Source organism: Canis lupus, chromosome 10, assembly GCF_003254725.2.
Source record: "Canis lupus dingo isolate Sandy chromosome 10, ASM325472v2, whole genome shotgun sequence".
In the NCBI taxonomy this organism is placed as follows: Eukaryota; Metazoa; Chordata; class Mammalia; order Carnivora; family Canidae; genus Canis; species Canis lupus.
The window spans coordinates 61580167-61595826 of NC_064252.1; the positions used below are offsets into that span (position 1 = coordinate 61580167).

General features: G+C 50.4%; 1 protein-coding gene across 14 annotated transcripts in view; it reads right to left on the minus strand.

Moving 5' to 3' along the window:
- Positions 1-15660, minus strand: part of BCL11A (BAF chromatin remodeling complex subunit BCL11A) — a 102400-nt gene that overhangs the window by 43067 nt on the left and 43673 nt on the right. The window contains exon 1 of one of the 14 annotated variants that reach the window (XM_049115558.1): positions 2903-3137. The exons of the other annotated variants lie outside the window; for them this stretch is intronic. Within the exon in view, the coding sequence (XP_048971515.1) occupies positions 2903-3044 (142 nt within the window). The 5' untranslated portion in view covers positions 3045-3137. Of the gene's footprint in view, positions 1-2902; positions 3138-15660 lie in introns of those variants that run through there. 14 annotated transcript variants of the gene reach the window in all.

Below are 15660 nucleotides of genomic sequence, written 5' to 3' on the forward strand. Positions count from 1 at the left end.
AAGCATGCTCCCTACTTCTCTCCCAGCTCTGAGGGCACGGAGTGCTTAGGAGACACCAGTCGGCCAGTAGATTCTAATCCTCTTTAATTAGCATCTCTAAGCTAGGGCGAGGAGTCCATTTCCTTGCAGCCTTCCTTTTTTCTCTACCGAAGTCCTGCCCTGGAGTAGTTAATGGCCTGTAAACACTCACTCGCTGCAGAAACATCCCACTGCAAAGAATACCACGGTGGATACTTTTGTAAAGTGAGAAAAAGAAATCTTCTGTAAGAAGTGTCACCTTTTCCTGCTCCATCTGACAAATTCAGATTTTTCACAGTATAGATAACTAGCATTCAAGGCTCCAGAAGCTCTCCTCAAGTCACATCCTAGAAACTAGCCCTCAATTTAGTAAGCCAGGGGAATATCAGCAAGTTTTGACATCTAGACTCAAACACCAGCTCTTGAGTTGAATTGGAATGTTCCCAATAAACAAATTCATGGCCTCTAAAATCAGGAATCAGCTAGAAACTTGGTCAGTTACCACCTACCTCCTGGGCAGGGTAATGATAATGGCCACGACAGTGATGATGATGAGATGACGACGACGGCTTCCACTGAATGGCACTTTGCAGCTTATGGAGCAATTGAATGTACTTTACTTCCTTTGAAGGCCTTCCAGACCAGTCTTCTGCTGGTCTTTCCCCTTTCCACGCACTACCACCCTATCCTCAACACACATTTCCCCCAGAGGACTCTGTGGCCTCTTTTGTCCCCTCTCTCCCTTTGCCAGTGACAAGAGAATTGCTCACAAGGGTCCTGTTCTCCATCCTAAACGAAACCACTTCAACAGCTGAGGGCCATCGTGAGAACCCACAAAGGTGTGGGTGTTGCAGACTGCTGGACGCCAAAGCTGACAGGCCCAAGGAGGTGAGGGACTGGGACCCCCAGGGCAGCCCCTGGAGACCTGGGTCTGGCTGGTCTTTGGGAAAGGACACTGTCCTGAGAAAGGCGGGGGGAGTCAAAAGTCCCTGAAGGAGGGGGCATTGGGTCAGACTGCGCAAGAAGGGCCCCTGGGGAGATGGGTGTGTGGTTCTTCAAGGGGACACCACAGCCCTGCGTGCAGAGGTGGGGAGTGGAGATAATGCCCACAGTGATAACCAGCAGGGCCCTGGCAGATGAGACCCTGGACACTGCGGGCTGGGCACAGCCTCAGGGCATGTGGCAGGGTGCTCCGAGGAGCTCCCCTCCCCACGGTGACCCCTATCAGTGCCGACCAAGCACACAAGATGTGCACCCGGGCTGGGCTGGACACGGGGGTCCCTCCAAGGGTGCAGGCTGCGCATGGAGGACACGGGGAGGGACAGCCTCCAGGCCTTGCACCGTCCTGATACCAGGAAGGCGCCACGAAGCCCCAGGCTCTCCTACGCCCCCTTCCCCTAGAAGTGGCCTGGCACATTCATAACACAGCCGCCTCTGGCACCCGCACGGCGCTTCAAATTTCAGTAGCCCACAGGCTTACTGTGCTGAAGAGGAATGAGCAGGGGTGATCTGACCCCCCCCCCATCTGCCACCTGTGTGTATGACCAGGAAGGCGAGAGAGGGAAAAGGCCAACGGGAGACAAGGAGGCCAGATGCCAGTGGGGCCGCAGAGGTCATCTTTGGGCCCAGGGCTGACCTGGCCCTGCCCTATTGTTGGCCAGGCTGCTGATTCTCAGAAGAGCCTAGAGATTTTGTCACTAAGGGAAGCCTCTCGAATTTATGTCCCAACACGTATGTACCTTCCACATAGATTTGAGTCACCAATAAACCCCGATCAAACTCAGATGGTTGGCCAACGCATGCAGAAACTACATTTCTTTAACGGAACAGGAAGCAGGTAGGGTGAGGGATGGGAGGCAGGGGCAGCCTGTGTTCCCCATTTTTCCCTTCCTCTGACTCTCTCTGAAAATGGGCAATAAAGGGAAGAACACTACTGCGACAAACCCATTTACCTTCACCTCTTCTGGGAGAGGATCCTGAGGCCTGTCCCCTGGGACTCAGTTTCCCAGGGCTGCCATTGTCCTCTCCCACCTGTGGCCCCAAGCCCATGAGCTGGAGAACAGTGTGTGGCCACAGAGGGTGTGGGAGCGGGGGAAGCAGGGGCCAGACGCTGCACAAGGCCAGCGGACGGTGCCCTCCAGGGCTGAGGCCTTCCAGAACAATCCCCACTGGGGAAGACACACATTCCTTAAGGCCTCGGAGAGAGAGCCAAGCGGAACATTTCTTCCCAGTGGACAGGAAAGTTAATTATCCCCATTTTACAGATAAGGAGCCCGAGGCTCAACAGAGTCTATCAACTGGTTTCTGGGCCCCCAGCCAGCGGGTGAACCAACTCCGATACACCTGGCTGTCAGGCCCAAACTCCTGCAAAACGCGGCCTTCTGAAGACGATACTTGCCAACCACCCTGACCTACTCACCAGCCCCAGGTACGGGTGTCCCTGAGCCACGGGGACGGCTAGGTCCCCCAGACTGAAGCGCGGACTACAGTGAGGAAGAGCAGAAAGCCATTAGGATTTTTTTTTTTTTTTTTTAAGCAGAGGGTATTACTGTTGGTTGCCAAGGTAGGTTCAAAAGTAGATCAGGAATGAAAGGAGACATGAGAAGCAGGGCGATCTGGGAAAGTACGCGTCAGATGCGAGCACATGGCAAGGGAGGTCCTGTACCTCCAAAGGGGTCAACGGGGTCAACGGGGTAGCTCCTGTGACCCGGCTCGCTGGCAGCCCTGGGGAAGGAGGCACCCCAGCTCTCCCTCCTCTTCCCAAGCCCACACCCCAAGACTCCCAGACCCCACTGGCCGCCCACACACGCTCCAGGCGGGCTGGCCGCCAACCCGACTCCTCCCCGGCAGCCAGCCCGGGCCAGCCCCCCGCCGGGGCACCCACCCCATTGCCAGGCCGCTTGCTGGGGAGCTGCCTGTGTCTCCTCTCCGGTCTGCTGCGGCTCCCCTTGCTCCTTCTCCTCCTTCGGTCCTCTGCCCGGGCCTGCCTGGGGCCGCCTGCCAGGGCGACTGCATGTTGGGGCCATGCCCAGGGCGCTGGGGATGGGGGGGCTCCCACAGTCCTGCTTCTAGGCCCAGGATGGGAAACCCAGAGGCCCGGCAGGGTCTGGTGCTGGAGAGGCGGCCTGGGGACTAGAGCTCCCCAAGTCCAGCAGGGGTGGGGGGGCAGGTGGGGCTCCCTGGGACCAGCTCCTTCAGGCAGGGCGCCTCTGAACCGCACCCCTGCGGGCTGACAGGCCTTCCGAGCAGGGTGGGGGGGTGGGGCAGCCGCGGCCTGGCCAGGAGTAATCCCTGGCGGGGAGGACACCGGGCGGGCAGCCTCCCGAGGGCCAGGCAGGCAGGCTCTGTGGGAGGGCAACACGGAGGGGGAGGCCCTGTGAACGGTGGGGGAAGAGGGGCAAGGATTCAGGGCAGCCCGCTCCTCCCCACCCCTCGGGACCAAGTCCACCTTCAGAGGCAGTCCAGGCCTAAGGCTGGGGGCCTGGAATGTCAGCCCTGAGCTAACAGCGGGGCACGGGGGTTCAAGCTCTGGTGGGTCAGAGGGGGAGCACTCGGGATCCCAGGCCTAGGGAGATGAAGACTCCAGAACCTTCATCTCCCATCCCTTCCTGGCTGTGCAACCTAGAGCAGCCCTTTTAAGGTCCTGAGCCTCAGTCTGTCCATCAGTAAAATGGGTCTGACTATACTGCATTGCCAGCCTCCAAGGCCGGGGGCGGGGGGGAGGGGAGGGGAGGGGAAGGCAGGGGGCAGAGTGTGCTGCATATTTTCACCATAAACACTGGGCTAGCAAATGTTTTCTCCCCATAACTAATTGGCCGTAAGGCAATTCTTGCCATTTAAAAGATAAAATCACAAAAAAAATAAAAAAGCGACATTCATTTAGAAGGACATAATGAAACATGAAAAATGAATAACAAAATTACAAAGACTTTATTGCAAAATACAAAATATTCGCATACATTCAAAATGGATAGTGTCGATTCATGGCAATACGGTGCAAATAACTGATTTTATTTTGTGGATTGCACCTAAACATTGGTCTTCAAAGTCTTTCATTCATACGTATCATACATATTTTTGCTTGTTGATTCATCTTGTTCACCAACCCACTTCTTCTTTTCTTGCTAAATTTTCTTCCTTCATTAAGAGAGGCATCCGTTTCCAAATACTAGGATGTTTATCTGTAACTGGCTTTGTACTGAATTGGGAAAGCCTCTACACTGCTGTGTGTTCTTGGCATATTGTCACTTGTTGGTTGATAGTTATTCCAAAGTCCTATGGGAAATATGGGTTCAAAACTCTACGCCACCATATAGACCATTATGAGAGCTAAGATTTACATCATATAAAAATGGGAGGACTGCCTCAATGAAGAAATGAAACCAAACTGTCAACCAGTTATTTTTTTTTTTACCTTTTATGGCAAAACTGCCTTAGGGCCAATTAGTTATGCAGCAAAAATGCATATATCTATGGTGAAGATGTTTATGGTGAAATTACCTACGAAAAAATATAGCGTCTGGGGCTCAGCAGCTGCTGGAGCTTGGTAACCTAGCAGAGTGGGCTCACAAGCACTTCCGGGGCTCCACGTCCTCGTGTGAGCCACGGGGAGAACCTGTGCTCCTCGGCCCAGTCACGGTTGACTGAATCAACAGCAGTGGTCTCCAAGCACCACATGAGTCCCTCTCCCACAAGACGCCCTTGGCGCATCTTCCAAAACAAGACCTGTTTCTGGAAAAATGTCAGGTGACCATCCAGTCTTGCACTGACTTACATCACTGTTCTGGAAATTCTTCCTTCTTTCTGCCTGAAATTCAATGGCAGCCAAGTTCATTCATTCGTTCCACACGTGCATTGTGAGTGGCAGGGAGAACAAAATGAAATTAGCCTCATTCCTTGCCCTCAAGGAGCTCACAGTCTAGCGCCTCTAATCCTCAGTCATCTGTAAACCGACATGTAAGTGTCCCACGAAGCCATGGATACTTTGGGGAAACGGACGCTTTTATAGGATTAGCCACTTGCAAGTGGTTTAGATAAAGTGCTCTTTCCAGGTGCTCACCTGAAGAGATGAAGGCCTTCCAAAATACTATATCCCCTTCGTAATTACAGCAATGGGCTCACCTCACATGAAAATTTAAGCAAGGGGAGCAGAAAGACACACTCTGAGAAGTTACGCCAGCCTCCTTGCATTCCAGAATGGCCTCTGCTGGTTATTTGACCAGTGAATGATGGAATGGGGTAATGGCACGGTTCTTCCTACAAAACTTGTGTTGCACTAGGTGAAATCCCAGACTAACAGGGTTTCAGGGAGGAAAGGCCAGATCAAAAATAAGCCTCACTCCTCGGAAAAGCTTTACCACCAGAAGTCCTAGAAAACTGACAGCTTTGCGTGTTGTAACAACACAACTCAAGACTATCAGAATCATATAAATATTGGTACAGATACTTATGAGAGCAACAATCAGATATCGGGTCCCTCCAAGTGAGCTGACGTGCTTACGGTTTATTGTCCCAATCTGCGAAAGTTGGTGTAACAAAGCACCACACAGCAGATCTGCTGCGTTCCAAAGTCAGGGAGTAGGTAAATAGTGCAAACGCGCTGGCTTCCCTCCCTGGCTCTCTTCTATGGGCTGTGAGCAATCGGAAAAATAAACCATCGGAAAAAGTCTCAGCCTAATAAAATTACAGACAGACTAACTTCTTCGTGGAATTCAAAAGGGTAGCACAGTGGGTTCCTGCGAGCACATATTTGCACTCTGCCCTCACACACTCTGCACCCACAACTCCCAGATCTCAGGTATTGCTCCGGAACTCCCCAGGTGGCTCCCTCCCCTTATCTTCCTCCTACATCAAAAAGCATTATTCACATCCAATCCCATGGTTTCTTATATTAAAATATGCGTTTAAGAAATAACAATTTTTAAAAATTTAGCTCTGATCATGGTAATAGAGTAGAGCAGAAGAAGCACTCAACTGGTCACCAGAAGACATAAATTCTAGTCCTGTCACTAAGAAGCTATGTGACCAGTTGGAGGCACATAATCTCTACGAGAGTCAAGTTTCTCATGGGTCAAATGAGATGGGGGTGGTGGTGGCAGGGACGGGGTGAGCAAGAAACAGAGAGAACATTGGTCCACTCCAGAACAGTGAGGCTTGTTGCTTACTCTCTTCCAACACCCACCTGTCTTTAAGGGCCCAGAGCCCATCTAGGGTAGACTGCTACTTGCTTGGAGCAAAACCAATGTGTCTGTCATGTTAATATGCATGGAATGTGTTGAAATAAGGATCAAAGCTAGTCACGAAGGTATCTGTGGGGAAGGGAGCAGACCCAGATCCACTCACTACATTTGCCTCAGGGGTGGGAGCAGGGTGGGGGCCACCTCCTCTAAACTGGGTCACCCCCAGGCCCAGGAGGGAGAGGCCACATCACCCTGAGCATGTTGAGCTCATTCAAAGCCTTGGCAGTCTCCAAGCAGCTGGAAGGACAGACCGAGGTCCAGCCAGAAGAACCAAGAGAAAAAAGGGGGGAAGTTGCAAAGGAACCCCAATCCTCCCAGGATTCTGACCTCTTATTAAAACCTTTACTCCCAACACGCACTCCGGCCTGGGTGGCCATTTGAGGACCCAGACATCTCCCTGGGAGACAACCGCCTCTGAGCTTCCTCTGAGCCGCCATAACAACCTCCCTTGCACCTTCTCCCCCCATCTGTTTCCAGGACAGAGCAGAAGCCTCCCACCTACTGCGTAGAAGTCCCATGCACTGCCCAAGGCTGCAGAGGCCTGTCCTAGCTCCCACTCCAGTGGCTGTTTCAGGGTTTACGGCTATCTTCCCCACCCAGCAGTTCCCACCCAGCTCTGAAAGACTTCATCAAACACCCAGTGGCTCTGCCAGGGAAATCTGACATTTTCTAAGGACTCAGTTATCCTGTCCAGAAGATCTGGGAAACGAAATACAAACCCAGCACCCATTGAGAGGGATTTTGGATCTTTCATGAGAGTTTATTCTTTTTGCAAAGTTCTTAAAATTAACAGTAATTTGTATTTATTGAAATCTCTTTCTCAAGTGTTTATTGATTCAAAAAAAAGAGAAAGAAATAAGGAAAGAAAGAAAGAAAGAAAGAAGAAAGAAAGAAAGAAAGAAAGAAAGAAAGAAAGAAAGAAAGAAAGAAAGAAATGAAATGAAATGAAATGAAAGACAGTGAGTGAAAGGCCCAACAAGAGCAAAACCCCACACTTGCCACTGCCGACTGGATGCATTCATGGCTTCGGGTGGCGCATTCTAAGAACTCTGAAAAGCATCATTCTGCCTGCACCGCCCCTGGGCCACAGGGCTCTGGTCTCCTCTTCCACTCACACTTGCCAGGCAGAAATCCTCACATAAAACAGAGATGCCCACGGAGCCTTCACACCAGTGAAACAGGGCCTGGGGCTCCCACCGCACTGCGGCTTCCCCGGCGTCCCACACAGCTGCTGCCCGCTGGCCCTCATGCAGGAATGAGGATGAAGCCTTCCAGAGCTGTGTCTGGACCACCCTTCCCTTTCTAAATTACCTCAGGGCTTCACCCAGCTTGAAGACAGAGGAGGCCACCAGTCTGAATACTGGAATATTACCCACATTTGAACCTTCCTCCCTGCCCGCCTGCTTTCCCAAACAGGAAGGTGTAAGTCAACCTCTAACTACCTGCGGCTTTTACATCTACCCTAATGTTCTCCTTTGCGCTGGGAGCTCAGCATCCTGGAACCCAGGAAAAGTCAAGTGAAACCAAATGCAAACGGAAGACCAAGTGTGCTGAAACAACCGGCTCCGTGTCCGTCTCCCCTAAACCCTCCTCTCCCGAGCCTTCCCTCGGCATTGCAGGGAGTCAGGCGTAAGCCGAAGAAACAGGTACTGATGCTCACCAGGAACTGCACCTGGGGTATTTACTGAGAAGCTTCTCCAAGTTAACATTTTCCCTGGTGCTTAGGGGCTATGGCAATAAATTCTGGAAATATACAGAAAGGCTGAATGTCAGGCACACTTCTGCCCCTGCAAACCCTCAAAGATCATACTAATTCCCATCACCTGCCTCCCCTAACAGTGAGCACTCCCACCGACGTCCCTGCTCCCAACTGTTCAAACAGACCTGCCACCAAAAAGCAGCCTTCTGCAAGCCCCGACTGTCTGCCCCGTGGGCGGGCTGTGGAACGGACGGAGGCCAGGAGGGAGGAGTCCTGGCCCTAAGTCTATCCCGTAGCTGTGTAAGACCAGACATGCCCTTTACCCTCTCTGGGCTTCACACACCACCTCCCTTGCCTCTTCACAAGTTTACCCATGAGGTAAGGCTCACATCTGACAATGCTCATCAGAGGGCTTCTTCAAGAACCATGTAAACATACTGTGATTTTATTTCTATTCTCATTCTTAAGAGCACAGTGGATGTTTGAAAGGGATGGGTCTAATTTTTCATAAACCGAAAAAGCTAGAGGGCTGGCAAGAAAGGAAGGAACAGATACTGAGAAATCCCTTCAAGGTCATCCCTTGGAACCCCATTCTTCCAGATTCTTCCAAATGCCTACTGCGATAATAACAGCCCCAAAAGAACACACCACTTTGTCAGGACTTGTACGTGAAATGTGTCGGAGCAGCTGTCAACTTGGGGAAAATCACTCATCAGGTAGTCAACCAAGTGGGGCTGCTTTCAGTTGGGACAACCACGGCATCTGCAGCCGGGGATAAGAGCTCACCTGTCCTACCCGTGGGGGCTAGACCCGCTCTCGTTTACCTTCTTGTCCCAACCAGCAGGCCTCCTTCCCCTCCAAGGCACAGCTGCCCACCCTTCCTTCCAGCTTCCCCAGCCCTCTTTCAGTGGACCTTCCGGCCACCAAAGCAAGAGTATTTTGAAATCATGAGCCCTCCCACCCACCTCCACCACCCAGAGGCAAGGGAACCAAAGCGGCCACCCTGTGACTAGGAGGGCAATCCTCCACCTGGGTCTTTAATTTTAGATGAAGTCACTCATGGCTGGCTCCCAAGGGGAAGGGCCAACTATAGATACAGCCAGGAACAAATCCACCTGAAGGGCGGAGGGGGGAGTACCCCTAAAAACCACAGTGGGCAGGAAAATCCACATCGAGAGAACACCCGGGAGCCACGGCAGACCCACCTGGTTGGTCTCCCAGACGCTGCGAGGGAGGCACAGTGGCATTTGCTAAATAACCCGCGTCGGGCGCTGCAGGGTTCAGGCCACCACGCCAGGCTCCGCAGCCCGGTGGAACCAGATGGCGTCAGAAGACAATGCATTACTCATAGGCACAGAATCTGCTGTTAGCTCACCTAAATATCCCTTTTTGCGAGCCGTCACTTGACACCCACCACGCTAAATCACGGAGAGGTGGGAAGGGACACCCGGCCCCAAAGAACTTGTCATATTACCCAAATGCCCACTCTCCTATTTTGTCCAAGGGCACTGAGGGAAGGTGGCGGACTGGGGCCTGGGGCTCTGGACCCCTCATTTAGCTCCCCCTGCGTGGGAGGAAGCCCCTTCCCAGGCACGGGCCGTGGGCTGCCGCGCCCCACCTCGCGGCCTGGGCTCTCCTGCCAGCTGCTCCCCCCACCCCCCAGACTGTAAAACCCCCTGGATCCCTGACACAGCCTTCCTCGGATTCCGGGCAGAGCAGGTGTGGAGCGCCACGGAGATAAGCCCAGGTGTGCCAAGCCTCGACCCTCCAGGGTGACAAAGGCCTCACTAGACTGTGCCTTGTCTTCTCAGGCTCAGCGAGCCAGCCCGAGCTGGCGAGTGGCCACCAGGAAAGCCCTGGCTGTACAAATACACCCAAGTGCCTTTGTCATCTCTGCTCGGAGGCCTAATTCTACAGGCATCCCACGAAGGAAATGGCCATGCCCAGCAGCCTCCAAAACTGCGAGGGCAGCATTTACCAGCGAGGACAGAGCCCCTCACATTTCCTTCTAAAAGCCTGATATATATCCATTTTTCTGTCAGCAACCTCAAATAATGTCTATAATGCTGAGATTTATACACGTGCGCTTACAAATGTTATCTCGTTATGGCCTCTGCAAAACTACCTTTCCACCTAAACATTCAATTAATGTAATTAAATTGCTACCCGATAGCATTATCTAATTTAACTTGGGATCCAAACTATTGAAAAGCATGTGCCTTTTCGCACCCTGACTGGTAAGGCACGTGATGAACAGAGCTATAAACATGTTGGCATAACCGAGCGGTTCAAAAATAAATTAGCAAACTATAAAAATAAACAGTTACATACATATGTACTCAATTATGAACTAACTCTAATTTTTGTTCTGAAATACTGTCTTTGACCTTAGTCATAAACAAGCACTATTAAAAAAACATAATATCTCAACAGACAGGAGGCCAAGGATTAAATGCTCTTCTAGTTGAGCAGAATGCAAAACAAGGCACCAAGAAGAAGGAAGGAAGGAAGGAAGGAAGGAAGGAAGGAAGGAAGGAAAGAAGGAAGGAAGGAAAGAAGGAAGGAAGGAAGGCAGGCAGGCGGAACGGAAGGAGGGAGGGAGGGAGGAAGGAAGGAAGGAAGGAAGGAAGGAAGGAAGGAAGGAAGGAAGGAAGGAAGGGGCCTGTCTTGCTTGAAAAGCTCAAAAAATGCCTACAAAACATACAAAGACTGCTGTTCTCTTGTTGATATGAAGCTACTTCTGTTTGAGCCAGAAAAGTTAAAACCTGGTGAAGTGCTTTTGCATTTTCAGATGTTTGGGAGTCTCTCAAGAAAAGAGGGCAAGCAAGGGGAAGCAGGGTTTCCAAACGCAGCTGTTTCAACAGCTCTAGGTCTGCATAACAGTCTCTGCTGTACGGGGCGGCCTCCCCACCTGAACTAAGCTTGCTGTCCTAAGTCTGCTACTGCCTCTAAGTCCTGAGCTTTTCTAAGACATATGGCAGAAATGTGGAAATTGTCTTCCAAATAGCACGAGACAGAAAAGGGGGGTGGAAGGGGGAAGGAAGAAGCAGAATCAAGCTGTTGAAACTGTATACAGGACACGTTTTCACACTAATCCAGTGCTCCTGTAACAAAGGACAGCATACTATGGGATAATTACTATGGATTATTATTACTGTTTCTAAAGCAAAAGAACAAAAAAAAATTCACAAAAGACATATTACACACGCAGATTTCTAAAGCTTTAAAATCATATGGTCTTCGGTGTTAGTTCCTATGGGGTTACGGGTAATGCCCTCACTGAGCAGGGCAGATGCAAACACAAAAAAGAAATCACAATAAACCTGAAATTCTCTCCTGTCATGGTGCTTACTGTCCTTTATTTCACAAACAAAAGTAGTTGAGCAACAGCTAAGTACTTATTCATCTCAAAGAGCCAACCCAACATGCTGACTGCCCTAGGGTTGTCTACCCGCCTCCCCACAATCCAAACAACAACTACCAAAAATTACATAAATAAAAAATAGGAGGAAACTCAAACTCAGCCATACTTGTTTTAGAATGTGGCAGACAAGGCATGATGTGAAAGAGGTGCCAGAGAAAAGCTTCTTGGGGACACAGAATTATGCCCCAGGCCATTCTCCCTGTGGTAGTGAGAGGGGCCAACAGGGCAGCCCAGCCACGGAGTCTGAGGTTTTCAAAAACAAGGAGGTTGCCAGCTGCTGCGAGACAAACATCCCCAAGACACATTTTTAAAGGAATGCAGTCATAAGTTTATGGAACAGCTAATGTGCAGCCGTGCTGGACCCTTCCCTTTCTGAAGGGGACATTGTTCTCCTCTGGATGGGAAGGATATGCCTGGCGGACAAAGGAGCACAGGCACCTCAGCAAACTGGTCAAGGGCTGGTCAAGGGGCGTAGCTGGGAGAAGGAAAATGTCAGGAACCCATCCTGGCTTGGACTGGGAAAGGCTGGTGCTTACCTATCTGGGACCACGGGGAAGGCTGGAGATCTTTGGATTTCCCCTAGGGCCTCTTTCACAACAGGCTGGACCTTTAAGCTGGCAGCCTAGACTTTTCTGTGGGCTCTCCCTTGGGCCACCGCAGATTCCAGAATAATTTGTTCTACATGTGGCGAAGCCAGCACCACGGAAGAGATAAAGAGAAAAATAAGGCCTACCTCGATGGATGTTAAACTCATGCTCTAAACACTGCTACTGAAGTCTTTTGAGACTTGAGGGCAGAGATGTGCCTCCTACGATAAGGAGCCTGGTGCTAGCAAGATGCTCACCTGTGGGCCCAAAAGCCTAGAAACCTCCCCACCCCCACCCCAAGCAAAGATGGCTCGGATAAAAATGCTCACTTTTATCAAACTCCTAACATTGCCAGCTTTTGTTCTAAAGATTCAAGCTGAGGTCAGTGCAAGAAAGCAATCTGTTTGATTCAGGTCCTTGCAAATTACCCCCAAATAATTCACTTGGTCTCAGCTTTGGCTGGCTTGGGTGTAATAAGAATTCCAAGAATTATTTTACTTTTCCATTAGAGGGCTCTCCTCTCTCCTTTCAAGGAAAAACACTCTATCTGCCAGCCAACTTCTTTCCAGGAATGGGGAAAGGGAGGAGGAGGACCCATGGAAAGGAGGACAACAGATTTCCATAAGAAATTCCAAAGCTCAGGCTGAGTGGCAGATCTGGGTACAGCAAAGCCACAGAGAAATCTTCAGAAAAGGACTCTTTAGAGGTGTAAGACACAGTGGCAGTGGATTCCTGGTAATCCTCCAGCACCTGGAGGGGGTGAAGCCCAGGGAAAGATGCGGCTTCTATACCCATTCCCAAATCCCACCGTTCACCAGCAGCCCCTGATGATTTACCTGAGCTCTGAGAAAACAAGCTGAGGAAAAGAAATGCAAGACACAAAGCACATATTTCTGAGTCAAAAGATCAAGTTGTCTTTGGTAGCTAACGAACAAAAGAGAAAGAAACTGAATAAAACAGCTCAAAAAAAGCACCTTTTCTAAACCACTACAAGTCAGAGCTTGACCTAAGCCACCGCAGCCACCAGCAGTCTACTAGAGGTCGGTCTCCCAGCTGCCCCCATGAGGGTCGCACTCCCTTCCCGCCCGACCCTCTCCGAGCAGAGCAGTCGAATGGCCACCTGTGGCCCCAAGCAGAAGAGGAAGAGGAACCCCACAGTTTGGACCGAGCACCTCCATCCTCTCAAACACCTCCCAGTGCCTTCCTCATCCCAGTAAACAGCAACTTCATCCTTCCAGTCACCAAGCCAAACACTTAAGGTCCACCCTGACTCCTCTAACTCTCACACCCCACGTCCAATCTGTGGGTGAATCCTGATCGTTGTACCTTCAAAACATTTCCAGAATCCAGCCTCCTCTCACACGCCCATCCCCCTGGCCCAAGCTGCCATCATATGGCCTGGATTTTGGCAACAGCCTCCTGAATACTTCTGCCTCACCTCTCCACACGCAAGTCTCAAAAAAAGCAGCCAAAGTGACTTTCTGGAAACCTAAGTCACATGACGCCACTCCTCCGGTGGCTTCCATCTCCCTTGGAGTCAAATCGAAGCCAAATCCTCGCAATGGCGGACAAGGCACTGGTCTCCTGTCCCTCGGGCTTCAGCTCCCACCCAACTCCCTTACTCCTTCCACTCGGACTGCAGGGCCCCTTTCTCCTCCTCCAACAACCAAGCAGATTATGCACAAAGTCTCTGCATTTGCTATTCGTTTGGCTCAGAACCCTCTTCCAGAAATCCACATGGCCGATTGTCTCATTCCTTGGAATCTTTTCTTCTCAGTGGGGCTATCCCTAACCATCCTATTTAAAGTGTGCCCACCACACATTCCGTATCCCTCGTCCCCGCCCTATTTTTCTCCCAAGCAGTCTGATCATATTCTGACACACTATATAATTCACATGTTTATTCATTTACTATCTGTCTCCCCAGCTAGAATGGGAGTGCCACAAGGTCAGGGATTTTTGAATGCTTTGATCATCGCTATGTGCTCAACACCAAGAACAGTTCCTGGCACATGGCAAGTGTTCAAAAAATGTGTTGAAAAATGAATGAGGGGACCTCTAGAATCCCAAACTGCCAGGAGGCCACTCAACGCCATATCTGTAAAACCATCAGGCAGCCAGACCTGGGGTCACTTGGGCTTTGGAGTTTGAGTTTCTGCCAAATTCCATTTTCCCCACAGGCCCTGGGGCCCAGGGGGAACCGCGTTTTGCATTATAACATAGAGGGGTCCAACTGGTTTGGGAAAGGAAAAAGAATGGTGGGGGGGTGCTCTCGAGAGAGGCCAGTCAAGACCAAATTGGAGTCTTTTCCCTAAGGCGTAGGAGAAGCCTCCAGAAGGAGAAGCTAAGAGGCTGGGGAGGTGCCCACCACCAACAGCTCTGCAGAGCTCCTCCAGCTCAGTGATCCGCGCACACGCACACACATTTCGCCACAACCAGCCACATGTCAGGCACACTGAGATGCACATCCTCACACCTGACGCCGCGCCAGCTTCCTCCATAGCATCACTCACCCCCTGTTTGTGCTTTCAGCCTCGCCCTCCTCCTGGTGGGCAGTGGTGTTGGGCAGGGGGGGCATGGGAGAAGGACAAAACTCCTACACCTGAGAGCCCGGGATCAGCCAGGACAGCTAAAGTACCTTTTCCTACCCTGGTGTACATTTTGACAGGTGAATAAATGCTCCCCAGTAGGCAATAACAAGGAGAAGTCTGAATTAAAAGAACTTGCCAATTTGAAAAGTAATGCCATTCTATGTGACTCCACTCTATTCTGTTACCAATAAAACACTTAAAGATGCTATTCATGCAGACATAAAGTGCTAATGGCCACTTGTTAACATGTTTCATAATGCTAATATTTCCCTCTGATTTCCGACAGTTCTTTTTTTCTTCTTTCTTCTTTTTGGGGCTATTTTAAGTTAACAGAGCGCTAATCTGATTTGAAACTGAAGGCTTAAAGAGCTACTCTCTACATAACTGCACTATTAATGACAACCATTGCTTTACATGTTGCACCGTTTCATGAAAACAATCATCACTCAGTCAACGGATTTTTCCAAGCCACAGAAAAGCTGTAATACGTTGAAAATGCAGGAGGCAGAGAAGCAGCTCATAATGTAAGACATTGGTGGGGAGGAGTGTCACTAATTCTTTTCCAAGCTTTGTGCACTTTGTTTCCATGGAGGCAAGAACAGGGGGACCAGTAAAGCCAGCGAGAATTCTTTTCTTTCAGAACAAAACAAACAAACAAATAAATAAGAATATGAGGTGCTTTACTCGCTGCCCCCAACTCACCAAGCTGGCCTTCCAGTAACTGGGACAGGTTTTCAAATGCCAAAGAAACGATACGGCTCAGTGTTTAGTACTAACTGGGCCAAAGATTCAGTAAGTCTTGCTAGGACATACAAGTGTGTCAGTTGACTCCAAAGTGAATATATGTGCAGCAGCCTGGAGGCCACAACTTTAACCAAACAACCTAGAAGGCTAAGAAACACTTGGAGGTGGGCACTGCAAACGAAATTTTGTGCTCACCTTCCCTGGGGAGCTGTCTGAAGAGGAAGCCTGCTTACCTAGGATGCTCTAAAGGGGGCAATTGAGAGGCACCTGGATCCCCACCTATAAATGCTGAGTTGCTAAGGGCAGCTCCTTGACATGTTAGAAAAAGCATGGGTTTGGGACTCAGAAAAACCTATTT